The sequence below is a fragment of the Tamandua tetradactyla genome, chromosome 26 (genome assembly GCF_023851605.1).
Source record: "Tamandua tetradactyla isolate mTamTet1 chromosome 26, mTamTet1.pri, whole genome shotgun sequence".
Taxonomy (NCBI): Eukaryota; Metazoa; Chordata; class Mammalia; order Pilosa; family Myrmecophagidae; genus Tamandua; species Tamandua tetradactyla.
This window is the reverse complement of record NC_135352.1, coordinates 21,280,587-21,299,350: the sequence shown is the minus strand read 5'-3', so window position 1 is coordinate 21,299,350 and position 18,764 is coordinate 21,280,587. Positions and strand designations below refer to the sequence as shown.

The window sequence follows — 18,764 nt, the reverse complement described above, 5'->3', positions numbered from 1 at the left end:
AATGTTTGCGTTTGTTTGGTGTTTTTTTGTATTTTTTAAAAAATTTAAAAATTAATTAAAAAAAATTTTAAACTACTGTCTAACAAAGGATTTTTTCAAGAAAGCAAAAAAGATAATCTAGAGAATGGGAGAAAATATTGCATAAGGGTTTAATATCCAAAATATGTAAAGAACTCCCACAACTCAACAGAAAAACAACCCAATAAGAAATTGGCACACCCCTTGAACAAATAATTCTACAAAGAAAATATATAATTATATATATAAGCACATGAAAGGATGCTCAACGTCACTAACCATTATGGAAATGCAAATCAAAACCACAGTACAATACCATTCCTCATACTCTAGAATGACAACACTCAAGAAAATGGAAAATAACAAGTGATGGAAAAGATGTGGAGAATGGAAACACTGGTACACTGTCGATGGGAATGGCCAATGATATAGCCACTGTGGAAAACAGTCTGATGGTTCCTCAAAAAGTTAGGTATAGCATAACCATATGACCAAGCAATTCCACTTCTGGTTATATACCCAAAATAATTGAAAGCATACTGATATTAACAGCGACATTATTTACAATTGTCAAAAGGTGGGAGCAGCCCAAGTGCCCATCAATAGATGAATGGATAAACAAAATGTGGTGTGTACATGCAATGGAATATTATTCAGCCATGAAAAGGAACTAAATTCTGATATATGGTTCAACATGGATGAACTCTGAAGACTCATTTTGAATGAAATAAGTTAGAAAGAAAAGCACTTACATAAATTGATTAGAATATGCTAATTTATAAAGTCAGAAACCAGGTTACAAATTACCAGGGGCCTGGGTGGGTTGGGGAATGGTGAGTTAATGCTTAACTGGTAGAGTTCCTCCTTGGAGTGATAAAAAAATTTAGATAACCAATGGTAGTGATTGTGGCAGAATATTGTGAATGTAATTAACAACACTAAATTGTATAAGTGAAAGTGGATAAAACAACCTAGGGTGGAGGACAGACAATTCTTAGTACTAGGGGATCGAGTTGGGGCCATGACTCCCCAGCATCTGACAGCCTCTCTCTTACTCTCATGCTGTTGCTGGGGCTGGTGGTCCAGGGGCTTTTACTCCTTGGATGCCATGTAGACCACAAGGTCCACTACCCTGTTGCTGTAGCCAAATTCATTATCATACCAGGATATGAGCTTAACAAAGTGGTCACTGAAGGAAATGCTGGTTCCAGCATCAAAAGTAGAAGACGGAGTGCCACTGTTAAAGTTGCAGGAGACAAACTGGTCCTCAGTGTAGGCCAAGATGCCCTTTAGGGGGCCCTCTGACATCTGTTTCACCACCTTTTTGATGTCACTGTACCCGGACGCTTTCTCCAGTCATCAGGTCAGATCCACGACAGACACATTGGGAGTGGTGATGCAGAAGGCCATGCCAGTGAGCTTCCCAATTAGCTCGAGGATGACCTTGCCCACCACCTTGGCAGCACCAGTAGGCACAGGGATGATATTCTGGTAGCACATTTTCCTGAAGAGACCATCCACAGTCTTCTGGGTGGCAGCGATGGTGTGAATGGTGGTCACGAGTCCCTCCATGATGTCAAAATTGTCATGGACAACCTTGGCCAGGGGTCAGGCAGTTGGTGGGGCAGGAAGCATTGCTGACGATCTTGAGGCAGTTGTCAAACTTCTCATGTTTCATGCCCATCACAAACAGAAGTGCATTTGCCAAAGGAGGAGAGATGATGACTCCTTTTGTGCCATCCTTCAAGTGAGCCCCAGCCTTCTCACAGTTGTGAAGATACCAGTGGATTTCAAAACATATTCAGCACCAGCATCACCCCATTTGACACTGGCGGGTTCTCACTCCTGGACGAGAGTCATGGGATTCCCACTGATGACAAGCTTCCTGTTCTCAATCTTGGTGCCTCTGAACTTGCCATGAATGGAATCATACTGGAACATGTAGACCATGCAGTTGAGGTCAATGAAGGGGTCACTGATGGCAACAACCTGCACTTTGCTGGTTTACAGCAGCCCTGGTGACCAGATGCCCAATACAGCCAAATCTGTTTACTCTGACTTTCACTATTGTGCCTCAGAGATGTGACTGGCACTGCACGGAAAGATGAGGCTGTCTCTCTAATGGAGAGGAGCAGAGAACTAGGTTGTATATACATTTATCACAATAAAATAAATAAATAAGGCCCAAAGAACTGAATATCACTAATATTAATTATGAACTACAGAACATAATTGCAATAATATTATTATATCAATTGTAACAAAGGTACCATACTAATTTAATGTTGTAATAGGGAAAACTGTGCCGTGAGTAGGGAATATGTTAGAACTCTGTACTATCTGCATGGCTTTTCTTTAAATCTATAACTGCTCTAATAATAAAAAAAAGATACGTCATAAAAGGGAAGAAGATGATTATGTATAAAAGAGATAACCAAAGTCTAAGTACTTGAAAGGGCTTTCTGAACTTCTGACTTGTTGCTTCCTCCTTTGCCTCAGCTCAGTTTTGTGAAATAAATCACATAGTATAATACAACAAACTGGCTCTGCTTAAAAGAAACATGTACTGGTAAAAAGTAAAAGCCAGTTTTCCCACGATATTCCAGTAAAACTGGCCTGATCCCAGGAGAGTCTAGTTATCATCAACTAGAAAGATTGAGTTCACATGGTTAGAGCATGTGACAGTGTAGAAAACAAAACAGGAAATAAATACATGGGTCAGTTTTTAAATTCTCTATTCTCTCCCAGTGACGTTTTTCTACCTTTCAAAAATTTAATTACTATTAGCTTTTGACTATATTTTGACATAAGGCAAAACAAGTTTCCATCTCATTGTCAGTATTTATATTCTTGTATGAGGTGATTAATGTATCATTTTCTCTTCTAGTTAAACTCTGAAACCAACTTGAGGAATCCTATTATTAAAAACCCTACTAGGACCAATGTTAAAATAAACTGAGTAGATTGAAAGACTAGTGAACAATGAAAGGGAGTGGTATGGGGTACAGAAAGAAATAGGGGGAACAAGGGTTAAAATATATTAAGTAGATGGAAATACTAGTGGTCGATGAAAGGGAGGGGTATGGGGTATGGTATACATGAGTTTTTTCTTTTTTCTTTTTATCTCTTTTTCTGGAGTGATGCAAACGTTCTAAAAAATGATCACGGTGATGAATATACCACTCTGTGATGATATTGTGAGCCACTGATTCTGCACCATGCATGGAACATTTGTATGTTAAGAATGTTCATGTTTGTTGTTGTTTTGTTTGATAATTAAAAAAAAAAAAAACCTACTAGGATTTTGGTTGGAATAATACTGAATTTTGGTTTAATCAAGAAAGACTTGATAGCTACAAAATTTCATTTTTCCTAACTTGGGAATATTCAGGTTTCAAATTATGTTTTTCAGTAAAGTTTTCTAGTTTCCCTCATATAAGTTTTGAACTTTTTTGGTAGGTTTACTCCTACACAGGTTATAATTTCTATATAACAGAGAAATTGGGACCTTTTTACATTTTTAATTGGTTATTGCTGTTATATGAAATATGATTTTAGTGCATTATGTCCTAAGTCCACATTAAATTCTTTCATTTTTTTTTTTAGTTGGTTCTCTTGGATTTCCTATGTAGACATTTAGAAGTCCTCAAAATAATGACAGCTCTACTTTCTTCCCTTTCCAATATTTATACCTCATGTTCATTGCCATAATTACTATAATGACAGCTCTACTTTCTTCCCTTCCCAATATTTATACCTCATGTTCATTGCCATAATTACTATAAGTCTAACTCTCTGTGTGAACAGTATCAGTTCACAGAGATATTAAGCATTCTTTTCTCGTTTCCATGATTTGAAGAGAAAACTTCTAATGAACAGTCATTAAATGCAGTGTTGATTGTTGGTTCATTTATATTTTCTTCCTTATATGAAGTGTGGGTTTTACCTCTGTACAAGATCAAAGGGAGAGATATTTATTTGGTGCAAAATTTATATTTTAGGTAGCACATTACCTAATTTAACTTATATGGTCTGTTTACTTGAGCACCATAATTACATGGAATCTTGAATAGGGAGTGAGATCTCGTCGGTTTGTACAGGTTAGTGTGATGCCCCAATATCAGAGTAATTTGGGCAGAGAATAAAAAAGTGTTTGCAAAGTCCCCCTGGGGGGCTGGGTAGAAAAGGAAATATTAAACTTCCTCATCTGGGGAATTCCTGATATTCTCGCAAGCAGTGGAGACAACCAATTCAACAGGCTGAGCCCTCAATCTTGGGGCTCACCCCTACGAAGCTTATTCCTGTAAAGAAGAGGCTAAGTCTACTGATAATTAGGCCTAACAGTCACCCCCAGAGAGCCTCTTTTGTCACTCAGATGTGGCCTTGCTTCTCTCTCTAAGCCAACTTGGCAGGTGAACTCACTTTTATCCAGAGTATGGACAGGTAAGTTAAAAAAAAAAAAAGAATAAAAAATAAGTAAATAACAGGGGGAGATAAAGGGTAAAAATTGGTAGGCTGAAATAATAGTGGTCAATAACAGGGAGGGGTAAGGGATAGGGAAGTCTGAGTTCTCTTTTTTTCCTTTTTATTTCTCTTTTGGAGTGATGCAAATGTTCTAAAAATGATCATGATGAAGAATATAATATACAATTATGTGATGATATTGTGAGCCACTGATTGTATAATATGGTTGGACTGTAGGTGTGTGAATATTTCTCAATAAAAATATATTTTTTTAAAAAAAGAGTAGATTTTACCTAGTGTGTCAGTTTGAAAGCATTATGTATCCTAGAAAAACCATGTTTTAATCCTGATCCATCTTGTGGAAGCACCCATTTCTTTTAATCCCTGCTTACCACTGCAGGATGGAAACTTGATTAGATCATCTCCATGGAGATATAATACACCCAATTGTGGGGTATCAACCTTTTATTAGAGGGATATGTGACACCACCCATTCCACATGGATCTTGATTAGTTTACTGGAATCCTTTAAAAGAGGAAACATTTTGGAAAAAGCTTCAAAGCCACAAGATACCACACAGCCAGAGACCTCTGGAGATGAAGGAATGTGCCCCTGGGGGAGCTTCATGAAACAAAAAGCCTAGAGAGAAAGCTAGCAGATGTCACCATCTCCACCATGTGCCTTTCCAGTAAAAAGAGAAACCCTAAACATCATGGCCTTCCTGAACCAAGGTATCTTTCCCTGATGCCTTAGATTGGACATTTCTATAGCCTTGCTTTAATTTGGACATTTTTGCAGGCTTAGAACTATAAACTAGCAAATTAATAAATTCCCCTTTTTAAAAGCATTCTGTTTCTGGTATACTGCATTCTGGCAGCTAGCAAATTAGAACACCTAGTACTCTATGTTCAATGAAAATAAGTAGTTTAGAGTTAGAATGATTGTGTGTATCAATTTGGCCGTTCTGGTTTTTTTTATTTGTTTTCTTTATTAAATATACCAACATATAAACACAAACATTCTTACTATATGATCATTCTATTTTACATATATAATTAGTAATTCACAATATCATCACATAGTTGTATATTCATCATCATGATCATTTCTTAGAACATTTGCATCAATTCAGAAAAAGAAATAAAAAGAAAAGAGAAAAAAAATTCATACCCCTTACCCCTCCCTTTCATTGCTCACTAGCATTTCAATCTACTAAATTTATTTTAACATTTGTTCCCCCTATTATTTATTTATTTTTAATCCATATGTTTTGCTCATCTGTCCATAAGGTAGATAAAAGAAGCATCGGACACAAGGTTTTCACAATCACAGAGTCACATTACAAAAGGCATATCATTATATAATCATCTTCAAGACACATGGCTACTGGAACACAGCTCTACATTTCCAGGCAGTTCCCTCCAGCCTCCCCATTATACCTTAACTAAACAAGTGATATCTATTTAATGTGTTAAGAATAACCTCCAGGATAACCTCTGGACTCTGTTTGGAATCTCTCAGCCATTGACACTTTATTTTGTCTCATTTCGCTCTTCCCCCTTTTGGTCGAGAAGGTTTTCTCAATCCCTTGTTGCTGCGTCCCAACTCATTCTAGGATTTCTGTCCATGTTGCCAGGAAGGTCCACACCCCTGGGAGTCATGTCCCACGTAGAGAGGGGGAGGGCGGTGAATTTGCTTGTTATGTTGGTTGAGAGAGAGATGGCCATTCTGTTTTTAAACCTCTTTACCTGAATAGAAATATGAGTCCCCAAATAAAACCTTAAAATGTCTTGGGCAAATCAATGAACAGAATCCTCCGAACAAAAATTTAAAGGTATTCAACAAAACTATTATTTACATCATCTTTTAATCATGTAAAGAATATTTAAAAGTAATTAAAGAGTCAATGTAAATTTATTCACTCACTTAGTAGATACTGGTGTATGACTATTTATTACATTCAAATGAACTAATTATAAAATGACTCAATTAGAAGATTATTTACTCTATCTAAAACCACTTCAGAGACATATATGAATGAGCATACTTGGTTTAATTCATGTTCTGCTTACATATGCCCAAGCAATAAACTTTTTTCAAACCCTTCCAATAGTCCACGTTTCTTTCCCTGTATTTTACCAACAGAACCAAACTACTAAATGTAGTTCACCATTATTTTCTTAATAAACGAGCTAACGGCACAAAATGAAGAATAGAATACTCTTTTACTGTGATAGAGTTCTGACCAAATTCAACTTCAGTGTATAAGAAAATGTTGTTTTTTTTCCTCTTGTTAGAAGAAATGCTGACCTTTAAAAGACTCAACTTTGATTTGAACTTTCTAAAGTTCAAACAGTCTAAACCCTTTGAAATTTCAACATCATTACTGTGAATGTTCAGAAAGAATAACCAATAAATAAAGGCAGAAAAAGATATTCAAAACCAGTTTACTAAGAGGACTTCCAAGAAGATGGCAGAATAGGATAAGCTGAGTTCACTTCTGTTCCAAGGAACAACTAGAGAAGTGACAGAAAAATGACTGGGACAGCAGTTCCAGGGTGTGAGCGACGTGAGAGGATCTTCTACACTGTATAGGGAGGACATGGATGAAAAAGGTGAGGAATGGCGTGCCAGTTTGAAGCTACTATATACCCCAGAAAAGCCATGTCCTTTAATCCTCATTCAATATTGCTGGGTAGAATCCTTTGGATTGTTTCCACAGAGATGTGATCCACCCAATTGTGGGTGGTAACTTTTGATTAGATAGTTTCCATGGAGATGTGTTTCCACCCATTCAAGGTGGGTTGCTTACTGGAGCCCTTTAAGAGGGAACCATTTTGGAAAAAGCTTTAGAGCCAAGACAGCCACCAGAACTGACAGAGCCAACAAAACTGATAGAGCCTGGGAGAAGCGGGTGAAGAGAAAGCTAGTAGATCTAGCCATATGCCTTTCCAGCTGAGAGAGAAACCCTAAACGTCATCAGCCTTCTTGAACCTAGGTATCTTTCCCTGGATGCCTCAGATTGGCCTTGCTTTAATTTGGACATTTTCATGGCCTTAGAACTATAAACTTGCAACTTAATAAATTCCCTTTTTTAAAAACCGTTCTGTTTCTGGTATATTGCATTCTGGCAGCTTGCAAACTAGAACAAATGGGGACACAGAAAATGGTGTGAGTGGGCTTGGATGGGATGCCACTGAGGACAACAGGCCATGCCCAGGAAGGGTCTGCGCCTGCAGCTACCTTGGGATATCAGCCCCCTCAGCTCTGCAGCCTGCCACTCCCTTGGGGAACCCAGAAATGAGTAAACTACTCAAAGAGACTATATAGCTAGTGCACTGAACCTACCACTCCCCTACCTGGAGCCCTCAGGAGTGCACAGAAAGGTGGGGACAAGTAAGACAGCCATGCCATGGCTTGCAGTCCCATGACCTGGCACCCCCAGGTACTGTGCCCATGTGCTGCTGCATACCACCCCCACCCTGAGCCCTGTCCCATGCCCACCCACGGCACCCCTCCACCCTGCCTCCATACCCCATATCCCCATGCCCTGTGCCATGCCTAGCTGGCAGGCATTACCAAATAAGCTACAGATAGGGCCTGCTGACATACCCAGTCCCACAGCCCAATGTTATTCCAAGCAGGGATGTGGGGGCCACCAGACCCATCGGGCCCATAAGCAGAATCTCCACTATGCACACTGCCCACTCCCCAGCCCAGGGGCTGGAAGCTTCCAGTGTACACCAAAAACATTGGCTTTGGCTGGAATTACATCAGGAAGCCATCCTGCTCAGCCGGCTGCTGTTGGGAGGTAGGCCTGAGGGGAAGACGTGGCCCAAGAACATCATCTTCTGGGAAGGCATGGAAAATACAGTCTGGCAAACCACACATCTGACTAGCTTTCAAAAGATCTTCAAACAGAGTTGTATTTCCTGCCTAAGGTCCAGGCCTTGACTTGGCAGGAGAATTACTGACAAACCAGGAGCAAAAGGAGACCTTCATTGCAAACCCAGGCAAATACAAAACTTTGGATAAGTAAGGGAAATCAACTTTCAAAACAACCTGATCAAGATAATCAAATGCTGGGTGGGCCACAGTGGCTCAGCAGGCAGAGTTCTTATATGCAATGCCGGAGACCCAGGTTCGATTCCCAGTGCCTACACGTGCAAAAAAAAAAAAGATAATCAAATGCCTCAAAATCAGCACAAAGCATATGATGATGCAGTCAGATATGATCCAGCCAAATGATCAAATTAAAATACCGGAGTAGACACAGAATTTGGAACTAATCAAAGATATTCAAACAAATCTCCTAAATAAACTCAATGGGTTGGCTAATGACATAAAGGATAAAGACACTAGAAGAGCATAAAGAAGAATTTGAAAGAATAAGTAGAAGATTAGTTGAGGAGATAATGGGGGAAAACTTCCCAACTCTTATAAAAGACATAAATATGCATATCAAAGAAGCCCAGTGAACCCCAAATAGACTAAATCCAAACAGACCCACTCCAAACACATACTAATCAGACTATAAAATGCTGAAGAGATGCAGAAAGTCCTGAAAAAGCAGGGAGAGAAAAGCAATTCACCACATATAAGCAAAGCTACGTAAGTCCAAGTTTTGACTACTCAACAGGCACCACAGAGGCAAGAAGGCAGTGGTGTGATATATGTAAGATTCTGAAAGAGAAAGACTGCCAACCAAGAATTCCTTATCCAAAGTTGTCCTTCAAAAGTGAGGGAGAGTTAAAATTTTCACAGACAGACAAAGGCTGAGCAAATTTGTTAACAACAGACCTGTCCTACAATACTAAAGGGAGTTCTGTTGGCCAAAAAAAAAGACAGGAGAGGAGGTCTACAAGAGGACACAAAATTGAAGATTATCAATAACAGTAACTTAAAGGATTAAAAACAAGTGATGACAAAGAATATATAGATCTGACAAATAAAAACCAAAGGATAAGATGGCAGATTCATGAATTCCTTTACAGTAATAACTTTGAATGTTAACAAACTAAACACCAATTAAAAGATACGAATTGGGAGAATGGATTAAAAAATATAATCCACGCATCCATCTATATGCTTACAGGAGACTCATTTTAGAACTGAGGATACAAATAGTTTGAAAGTGAAAGGATGGAAAAAGATGTTCCATGCAAGCTGTAACCAAAAGAAAGTAGGAGTAGCTATACTAATATCAGACAGAACACAATTTACATGAAAAGATGTCATGTAAGGAAGAACATTACATGATGTACATGAAAGATGTACATGAAAGGAATAACATTACATATTAATAAAAAGGACAATTCACCGAGAAGAAGTAACAATCATAAATGTTTATGCACCCAATCAAGGGCTCCAAAGTACATGCGGCAAACATTGGCAAAACTGAAGGTAGCCATAGATATTTCAACAATAATAGTGGGAAAATTCAATACACCACTCTCCTCTATAAATAGAGCAATCAGAGTATCAATAAGGAAATAGAGAACCTAAACAATGGGATAAATGAATTAGACTTAACAGACATATATAGATCATTACACTCCCAAACACCAGGATATACATTTTTCTCCAGTGTTCGTGGAACATTTTCTAGGATAGATCATGTGGCTGATTACATATGCACTTGGCAAAGGGGAGCGTCTTCCACAATGAGTTACATTTAATTTAACTAGCTAGAGGCTTGAAAGAGAGGGGTCAAAAGAGAGATCAGGGAGGCAGAGGTGGAGGCGTTTTGAAAGGACTCTGAAAAGGAATCCTGCTCAGACAATGATGAAGATGAGGGGGAGGAAGAGGATTATGAGTATGAAGATGAAGATTATATTATTGATGACTTTGTAGTGCAAAATGAGGAGGGTGATGAAGAGAATAAAAGCCATCAAGAAGGAAAATTGACTACATCACAGCTGAAATTAGTAAAACAAAATTCTCTTTGTAAGTTAAATATCAAGAAAACAATTGATGATTTTCTAATCATGATATCAGATTCTTTCAGTGACCCCTATACTCACTTTGAAAGAGTTGTGAAGGCTTTTCTGATTAATGCTTTAGATGACTCTTTTCTGGGAACATTGTATGATGGCACCAGACAAAAATCATACGCACAAGATATGTTGACATCTCTTCATTATTTGGATAACCACTTTGTTCAGCCTCGTCTGGAGAGCTTAGTTTCTAGAAGTCGTTGGAAAGAGCAATATAAGGAGCGGGTAGAAAGTTACTCTAATGTAAGTATACATTGGAAGAATCCTGAAAATTGTTCCTGCCAGGCTTGTGGGTTGCATCGCTATTGTAGATATTCAGTCCATTTATCAGGAAAGTTGTATAACACCAGGACTATGGAAACAGATGACATCATGTCTCATGATAAACAGGTATTTACTGTTGGTAGAATTTGTGCCAATCGTACCAGAATTTACCATAAACTGAAATATTTTAAATTCAAGCTGTACCAGGAATGTTGCTCCATTGCAAAGACAGAAGAAATTGAGGATGAACAGGTTAAAGAAACAGTGGAAAGAATTTTCAGGCAATCAAAAGAAAGTGGCTGGATTAAAGAGAAATATGGTCAACTTGAAGAATATCTCAATTTTGTGGATTACTTTCAAGATGAGAAGTTTGACTGAATTGTAACAAATTTCCCTCAGAGAAGATTTTACTAAATCTTGTTAACGTAAAGATCATGAGTTTTGTTTCTCTATATCATGTGAAATGTATTTCTGTATTTTATGATATCTTCATGGCAAAATATCTTGTTTAAAACATCTTAATTTCCATGAACTTGACTCTAAATAAAAGTTTATCTCATATACAAAAAAAAGAGAGATCAGCAGCTCAACACCCCAATACTCCTCAGCTCAGTGTTCAGAGTCGTCTCACACCCAGAAAGTACATACACCAAGGAAAGCCAATGGAACCCAGAAGCCAGAAGAGATGGCCAGATGTTGCAGTGTGCCTTCCTGTGTGACAGAGAAACTCAGATGAAACCTAGCTGCCTTTCCTCTGAGGAATTAAATAACTAAATAAATATCCTTATTAAAAATTGATCCATCTCTGGTATGTTGCATTCCGGCAGCTTTAGCAAACTAAAACAGAAGAGAAGCGATTGTTTTTGTTTTTTGATGAAGTTGAATTAAAACTTTGGCAACTGGACTCGTCTCCTATATTCTCCTGTTAGAAAAGTTCTCTACCTGCCCACCTGTAGGTTCAATCTCATCAGAAACGCTGATACAAACAGGAAAATATAAGGAGCTTCGCGTTAGGCTAATTGGCCACTTCTGACATTGTTAATGGAACTGATTTCTATAATTTAACCCCAGTTTTATATCCAGATTCTCTGTTCCTGGATTCCTGCCTCATACCCCAGTGGCCCTATGCTAATTCTCCAGGGACTAAATTCTTTTCCTGATCCAGGCTCCTTTTGACTGGCCTACTTGTCTCTTCCTGGAATAGTGGACTGCAGCTAATTTTCCTGCTGCATGAACTCCTACGCATCACCTATATTCCTGGCTGGGATCCACTATCTAAGTACCATACTTCCTTCATAATGCTGGGAAATAAATAGTATACTATACTTCCCACACCTTCCTTGTTCTAGCTCCTCATTCCCTCCACTGTTGCTCCTTCTTATAATACTCCACGTAGTCATAATGGTAATCCATCAACACTGAGACTCTCCCAAGTCATGTTCACTTTTGTCTTTTACTGTATTTTCTTTTTGTCTTCCCTAATTCACATACCAATAAAACTCTCATCAGATTTATTGTTCATTGTTCTTGTTATCCCTCTTGTCAAAAGTTAGGAAGATTTATAATTTTCATTAACTTTGTTTTTGAAAGATGTTACAGAAGCAACAATTATTCTTTTCTTGTGGGAAAGAATTGATAATGTATATCTTATACCTTTTAAAATACATTTACAATCCATAAACTTAAACATATGTATCATTTCCTTTTGAACACAAATGAGACCATATTATATTTTAAAAAGCAAGCAGAACATTTCTTGTTAGCCAATTTTATAAAAGTGTTAATTTAGTCTAGAGGTCTCTGGGACCATACCAGATAGCAAATGAATCTGGGACCAGAACTCAAGTTACATGACACTTCATCAGTGTCCTTCCACGTTACACAACTTGATATAATAGAATAAAAGTGCACAGGACGGTGTGATGGTGGCTCAGTGGCAGAATTCTCATCTGCCATGCCAGAGACCCAGGTTCAATTCCCAGTGCCTGCTTATGCAAAAACAAACAAACAAACAAACAAAAACCCACACACATAAAAAAAAGTGCATGGGTTTCACTGGTATGGTCAGTTTAATTGAACACTGTAATTACACGGACTCTTGAATAGGGCGTGAAACTTTGTTATTTTTTTCAGGTTAGTATGATAACCCAATATATCCTAGAGTAATTTGGGCAGCGAATAGAAAGTATTTGCTAAGTCCCCTTGGGGTACTGGGGAGAAAGGAGGAAATATTCAACTTCCCTATATGGAGAATTTCTGATCTTCTCCCAAGCAGTGAAGACAACCAAATCAATAGGCCAGGCCCTCAATCTTGGAGTTCACCGATATGAAACTTATTCCTACAAAGGATAGGCTAAGCTACTTAATATTAGGCCTAAGAGTCGCCCTCCAGAGAATCTCTTTTGTTGCTTAGATGTGGCCTCTCTAAGCAATGTGGTAAGTGAACTCACTACCCTCCCCCCACCCTCACATGGGACATGACTCCCAGCGGTGTCAATCTCCTTAGCAACATCAGACAGAAATCCTGGTATGAGCCAGGACCCAGTATCAAGGAACTAAGAAAAGTTAACCAAAAGGGGGAAGAGAGAAATGAGAAAAAATAAAGTTTAATGGCTGAGAGATTTAAAACAGAGTCGAGATGTTATCCTGGAGGTTATTTTTACACATTATATAACTATCCCTTTTTAGTTCATGGTGTATTGGAGTGGCTAGAGGGAAGTACCTGAAACTGTAGAGCTGTGTTCCAGTGTCCTTGATTTTTGAACACAATTGTATAATGAAATAACTTTTACAATGTGACTGTGTGATTGTGAAAACCTTGAGCTCATACTCCTTTAGGGTATGGACAGACTGAGTAAACAATACGGATAAAAAATAAACAATTAATAGTGGAGACAAAAGTTAAAATAAATTGGGTAGATGGAAATACTAGTGGTCAATGAGAGGGAGGGAGGGATAAAGGGTATGGTATGTATGAGGTTTTTTTTCTTTTTTCTTTTTTTTTTCTGGAGTGATACAAATATTCTAAAAAATAATCATTGTGACGAATAAACAACTATGTGATGACACTGTGAGCCACTGATTGTATACCATGTATGGAATGTTTGTATATTGGTATGTTAAGATTTATCAATTTAAAAAAGTGCATGGGTTTTATAATCTTTAGGCCTAGATTCAGGTGCTAGCTTCACTTCCTAATCAGGTAACCCTGAGAAAAATATTTACCCTCTTTAAGCTTCAGCATTTTCAACTATAAACGAACAAAAACTAACACTATAAATTTGAAGACTGAATGAACTTGCTTTCTCTTGGCCAATAAAAATCAAATTTATCAAGAACGCCCAATCTAATAACAAGCTCCGGAAACAGCCTTTTGCAGCTCAATTCCATACCTACAGGTTGAAGTAAGAAGCACCTCAGCTGTATGCACTGTAAGTTGGCAGTTCTCTAAACATGTCCATAGTGATAAAACCATTCTACCTGTCTGACATTTCCTTGTGGTATCAATTTGCTTCATGCCTAACTCCTAGTCTTGCTGACTCAGTCCCACACTTCCAGATAATACAATAGGTGGTATTTATATCTTGGTAACAGTGACTGACCCTTAATGACAAAACCTCTGGCTATGCACTGAACCATTCTTTTAGACCTTACTGTAACAAGACTTCAAGACAGATTTTCTAGTTTATAAGTGAAAGAAAGGAACACAATATGCCATTAATAGAATTTGTACTATTTTTCCATAAGTGAATTATCTTGAACCAACCATAGAGCAAACTCAACTGCTATTATATTCTACTTACTAATAGGGGGCTTGGCATTTTACTCTCTGGAAAAAAAGTGAGTATTTGGAGATTTCACTATGTATCCTCTCCTTTGGATCATTTATAAACAAACAAACAATTAATTAAGATCAGTCCTAGCATCCTTGGCCCATCTGTACCCCAGTAGGGAGGTTTCCTGTTTGCCAGTCCCAGCTCTTGGTTCTCTACCCACGCCTTGGCCTGACTACACCTACACCACAGTAGGGAGTCTCTTGGATATCAGTTCCAGCCTGTGTTTCCTTGTGTGCCAGCCTTGGCCCAACAACTGTAGACTACCTACAACTGCAACTGTACCTTTTGCAAGGTCTGAATCCCGTATGAGGAGGTGGCTCCCTTTCAAGTTTGTTTCCTCCTTGGTACTTTCTCTTACCTCTAGTACATTCTTTAGAATTCTCTTTGATCCCTTCCTAGTATCTAATCACATATAGTTAATACTTCTTTCTATTAAACCTTCTCTGCTCAAGTCATTGTGTTGTTTCTGTGTTCTGACCTGCCTCTGACTGATACAGAATAACTTGAACATAAGTGCCTCTGCATGTCCAATTCTGCTGTTGCAGGAGCAAGCAGAGCAGAGGTACACAAGAACTAGGAAGATAAGCATCTCTCCTACGATGTCCCTGCAACAATCTCTATGAGAAAGGAGAAAGGTTTGCAAGATCCAGCACTAGCATCACAATCAGGGCAATAAAGGATAGATTTGGAGCTGACTGGCAATAATCTGACAACTGGTACAGTACCTTGCTATTATCTGTTTATCTACAAAATAACAATAGTAACTAACACCTACCAAGATCTTTCTGTGTGCCTCCCATTTTAAGCACTAATGATAATCCTATACCATAGATACTATTACCATCCCTCCCTTACAAATAAGGAAAAGGAGGCATGGAAGGTGTTCCATGTGGTTCATGTGTCAACTTGACCAAGTGGTGGTACCAGTTTGTCTGGTCGGGCAAGTGCTGGCCTGTCTGTTGTGATGAGGACATTTTATAGAATTAAATCATGATCATGTCAGCTGCATCCACAGCTGATTTCATTTGTAATTAGCCAAAGGGAGTGTTTTCTGCAATGAGTGATACTTAATCTAATCACTGGAAGCCTTTTAAGGAGGATTCAGAAGAGACAGTCTTCTTTCCTGCTTCGCCTGGCAAGCCTCTCCTGTGGAGTTCATCCAGACCCTCCATCGGAATTGTTGGCTTCACAGCCTGCCCTGTGGATTTTGGACTCTGCATTCCCACGATCAAGTGAGACACTTTCAAAAATTTTATATTTGCAAGTGTTCCCTGTTGATTCTGTTTCTCTAGAGAACACTAACTAATACATCTTGGTACCAGGAGTGGCTCCTAAGAAACAGAATCTTAAAAATGGTCTTTTATGAATGGTTTTCTACTCAGACTGGACTCAAAGGCACTAAGGACTCTGATTCCCATAATCAGAATGACACTCCCAAACTATGGAGTGAGTTAGCAAAAGAGATAGTCAAAATATCACCATTCGATTCCCCTAATGCTTCACTTGTACTAAGTCAGGCTCTAGGGGCTAATGTTTTTGACACCTTTACAGAGTTTTGTGGAAATAAGAGGTATAGAGGTGTTGGCTGGTGGTTGTTAGATACACTGGCTACATTCAGGAGTGAAAGGGATGGGCTTAAGGCTTCAAATGAGAAGCTTAAGTGGCGTCTGACAGATGTAGACATTTCTATGAGTATCCTGAAGGAAAATCTTATTTCCTGTAGCTGGAGACTTGAGATCTCTGAAAATCAGACTCAGAATCTTATTGTTAGAGTAGCAACTTTACAAGGTAAACTGAAATCTCAATGTTGCATGGTGTCTGCCGTTAAAGTGAGGGCATTGATTGGAAAGGAGAGGGACCCTGAAAAATGGGATGGTGACATATGGACTGATAATGATGTTGAGAGTGAGGTTGAAACCCTAGGTCATGCTGAATCTTCTATAGATAACCCTGTAATAGTTTACCCTGAGGACATAACCGCCCCACCTCCACCCTGCCTTGAGGAGTTGGCCACCCAATCTCCTTCTGAAGGGATCAGCCCTAGTGATTAATCCTGTTTCACCAGATGAAACTGCAAATGAAGGCCCTGAAGCAAATGGCTTGGAAGATATTTCTAATTCTTTTCATGACCCACCCCCACCATCCCTCATTTCTTCCAGACCTATAACTAGACTAAATTCCCAACAGGCCCCTAAAGGTGAGGTACAAAGTATCACACATGAGGAGGTACATTATACTCCAAAGGAACTGTGTGAGTTTTCCAATTTACATAGACAAAAATCAGGGGAATATGTGTGGCAATGGATTTTAAGGGTGTGGGATAATGGTAGGAGGAATATAAGGCTGGATCAGGCTGAATTTATTAATATGGGCTCACTAAGCAGAGATTCTGCATTCAGTGTTATAGCTCGAGCAGTTAGAAAAGGTATTAACAGTTTGTTTGGGTGGTTGGTTGAAACATGGATCAAAAGGTGGCCAACATTACCTGAGGTTGATATGCCAAAACTGCCCTGGTATAATGTAGATGAGGGGATCCAGAGGTTACAGAGATCGGAATGTCAGAGTGGATTTATCATGCAAAGCCTGCTCTTACACCCCAGGAATGTCCACAGGATGCACCTTTTACTAGAACAGTGAAAAATAAATTTGTGAGACTAGCACCATCATCCCTGATGAGCTCTGTAGTTGCACTTCTCTGTAGGTCAGATATTACCGTAGGAACTGCTGTCACTGAGCTGGAATCCTTAAACACAATGGGGATGATGGAATCCCGAATTCACAGAAGCCAGGTGGCAGCACTTAATCACCAAAGACAGGGTAGACGTGGCTATTATAATAGACAGCAAATTCAAATCAGGGAGTCAAAATTATATGACTAGCAGAGATTTGTGGCATTGGCTAGTAAATCATGGGGTACCTAGAAATACAGTAGAAGGGCAGTCTACTAAATTCTTGTTTGAGCAGCATAAACAAAAGAGCTCTAGGTCAAGTGAACAGAAGTCTAACCTGAATTACAAAAATACAGAGTCATGGCCCCTTAATCAATTTCCAGACTTGAGACAATTTACAGACCCAGAGCCCTTTGAATGAAGGGGAAGCCAGGTCCCTTTGGGGGAGAAACCTGTTACACTGCCACAAATTTATACTGTTAATTTTCTTCTAAGCCTTCCCCAAGGAGACCGACGGCCTTTTACCAGGGTAACTGTGCATTGGGAAAAAGGAAATGATCAGATATTTCGGGGATTATTAGACACTGCTTCAGAAGTGACATTAATTCCAGGGGACCCAAAACATCACTCTGGCCCACCAGTTAGAGTGTGGGCTTATGGAGGCCAGGTGATCAATGGAGTTTTAGCTCAGGTCCTTCTCACAGTGGGTCTAGTGGGCACCCAGACCTATTCTGTAGTTATTTCCCCAGTTCCAAATGTGTAATTGGTATAGACACACTGAGCAACTGGCAGAATCCCCACACTGGCTCTCTAACTTATGCAGTGAAGGCTATTATGGTGGGAAAGGCCAAGTGGAAGCCACTAGAACTGCCCCTACCAAGCAAAATAGTAAATCAGAAGCAATACCGGATTCCTGGAGGGATTGCAGAGATTACTGCCACTCTTAAGGACTTGAAGGAAGCAGGGGTGGTAATTTCCACCACATCTCCACTCTACTCTCCTATTTGGCCGTGCAGAAAACAGATTGGTCTTGGAGGATGACAGTGGATTATCATAAGCTCAACCAGGTGGTAATTCCAATTGCAGCTGCTGTTCGAGATGTGGTATCATTGCTTGAGCAAATCAATACATCCCCTGGTACCTGGTATGAAGCTATTGATCTGGCAAATGCTTTTTTCTCAATAGCTATTAATAAGGACCACCAGACACAGTTTGCTTTCAGCTGGCAAGGTCAGTAATATACTTTCACTGACCTACCTCAGGGTTATATCAACTCTCCAGCTTTATACCATAATCTTGTCCGCAGGGACCAGATCATTTCTCCATCCCACAAGACAATCACACTGGTCCATTATTTTGATGATATTATGTTGATTGGACCTAAAGCAAGAAGTAGTAACTACTCTAGACTTACTGGTAGGTAAGGCATTTGCATGCCAGAGGATGGGAGGATATTTTGTCAACAAAAATACAGGGGCCTTCCACCTCAGTGAAATTTCTAGGTGTCCAGTGGTGT

The 18,764-nt window shown here is 39.1% G+C and overlaps 2 protein-coding genes across 7 annotated transcripts in view; one reads left to right on the top strand and one right to left on the bottom strand.

The window, feature by feature from the left end:
• MICU3 (mitochondrial calcium uptake 3) overlaps window positions 1-18,764 on the bottom strand; it is a 126,063-nt gene that overhangs the window by 91,689 nt on the left and 15,610 nt on the right. The gene's annotated exons all lie outside the window — the stretch shown is intronic.
• LOC143669578 (coiled-coil domain-containing protein 82-like) lies at window positions 1,592-11,277 on the top strand. The gene is given in 4 exon segments (XM_077144191.1): window positions 1,592-1,765; window positions 10,175-10,234; window positions 10,237-10,429; window positions 10,481-11,277. Coding segments are annotated over 4 exon segments (1,068 nt in total). The 3' UTR covers window positions 11,122-11,277.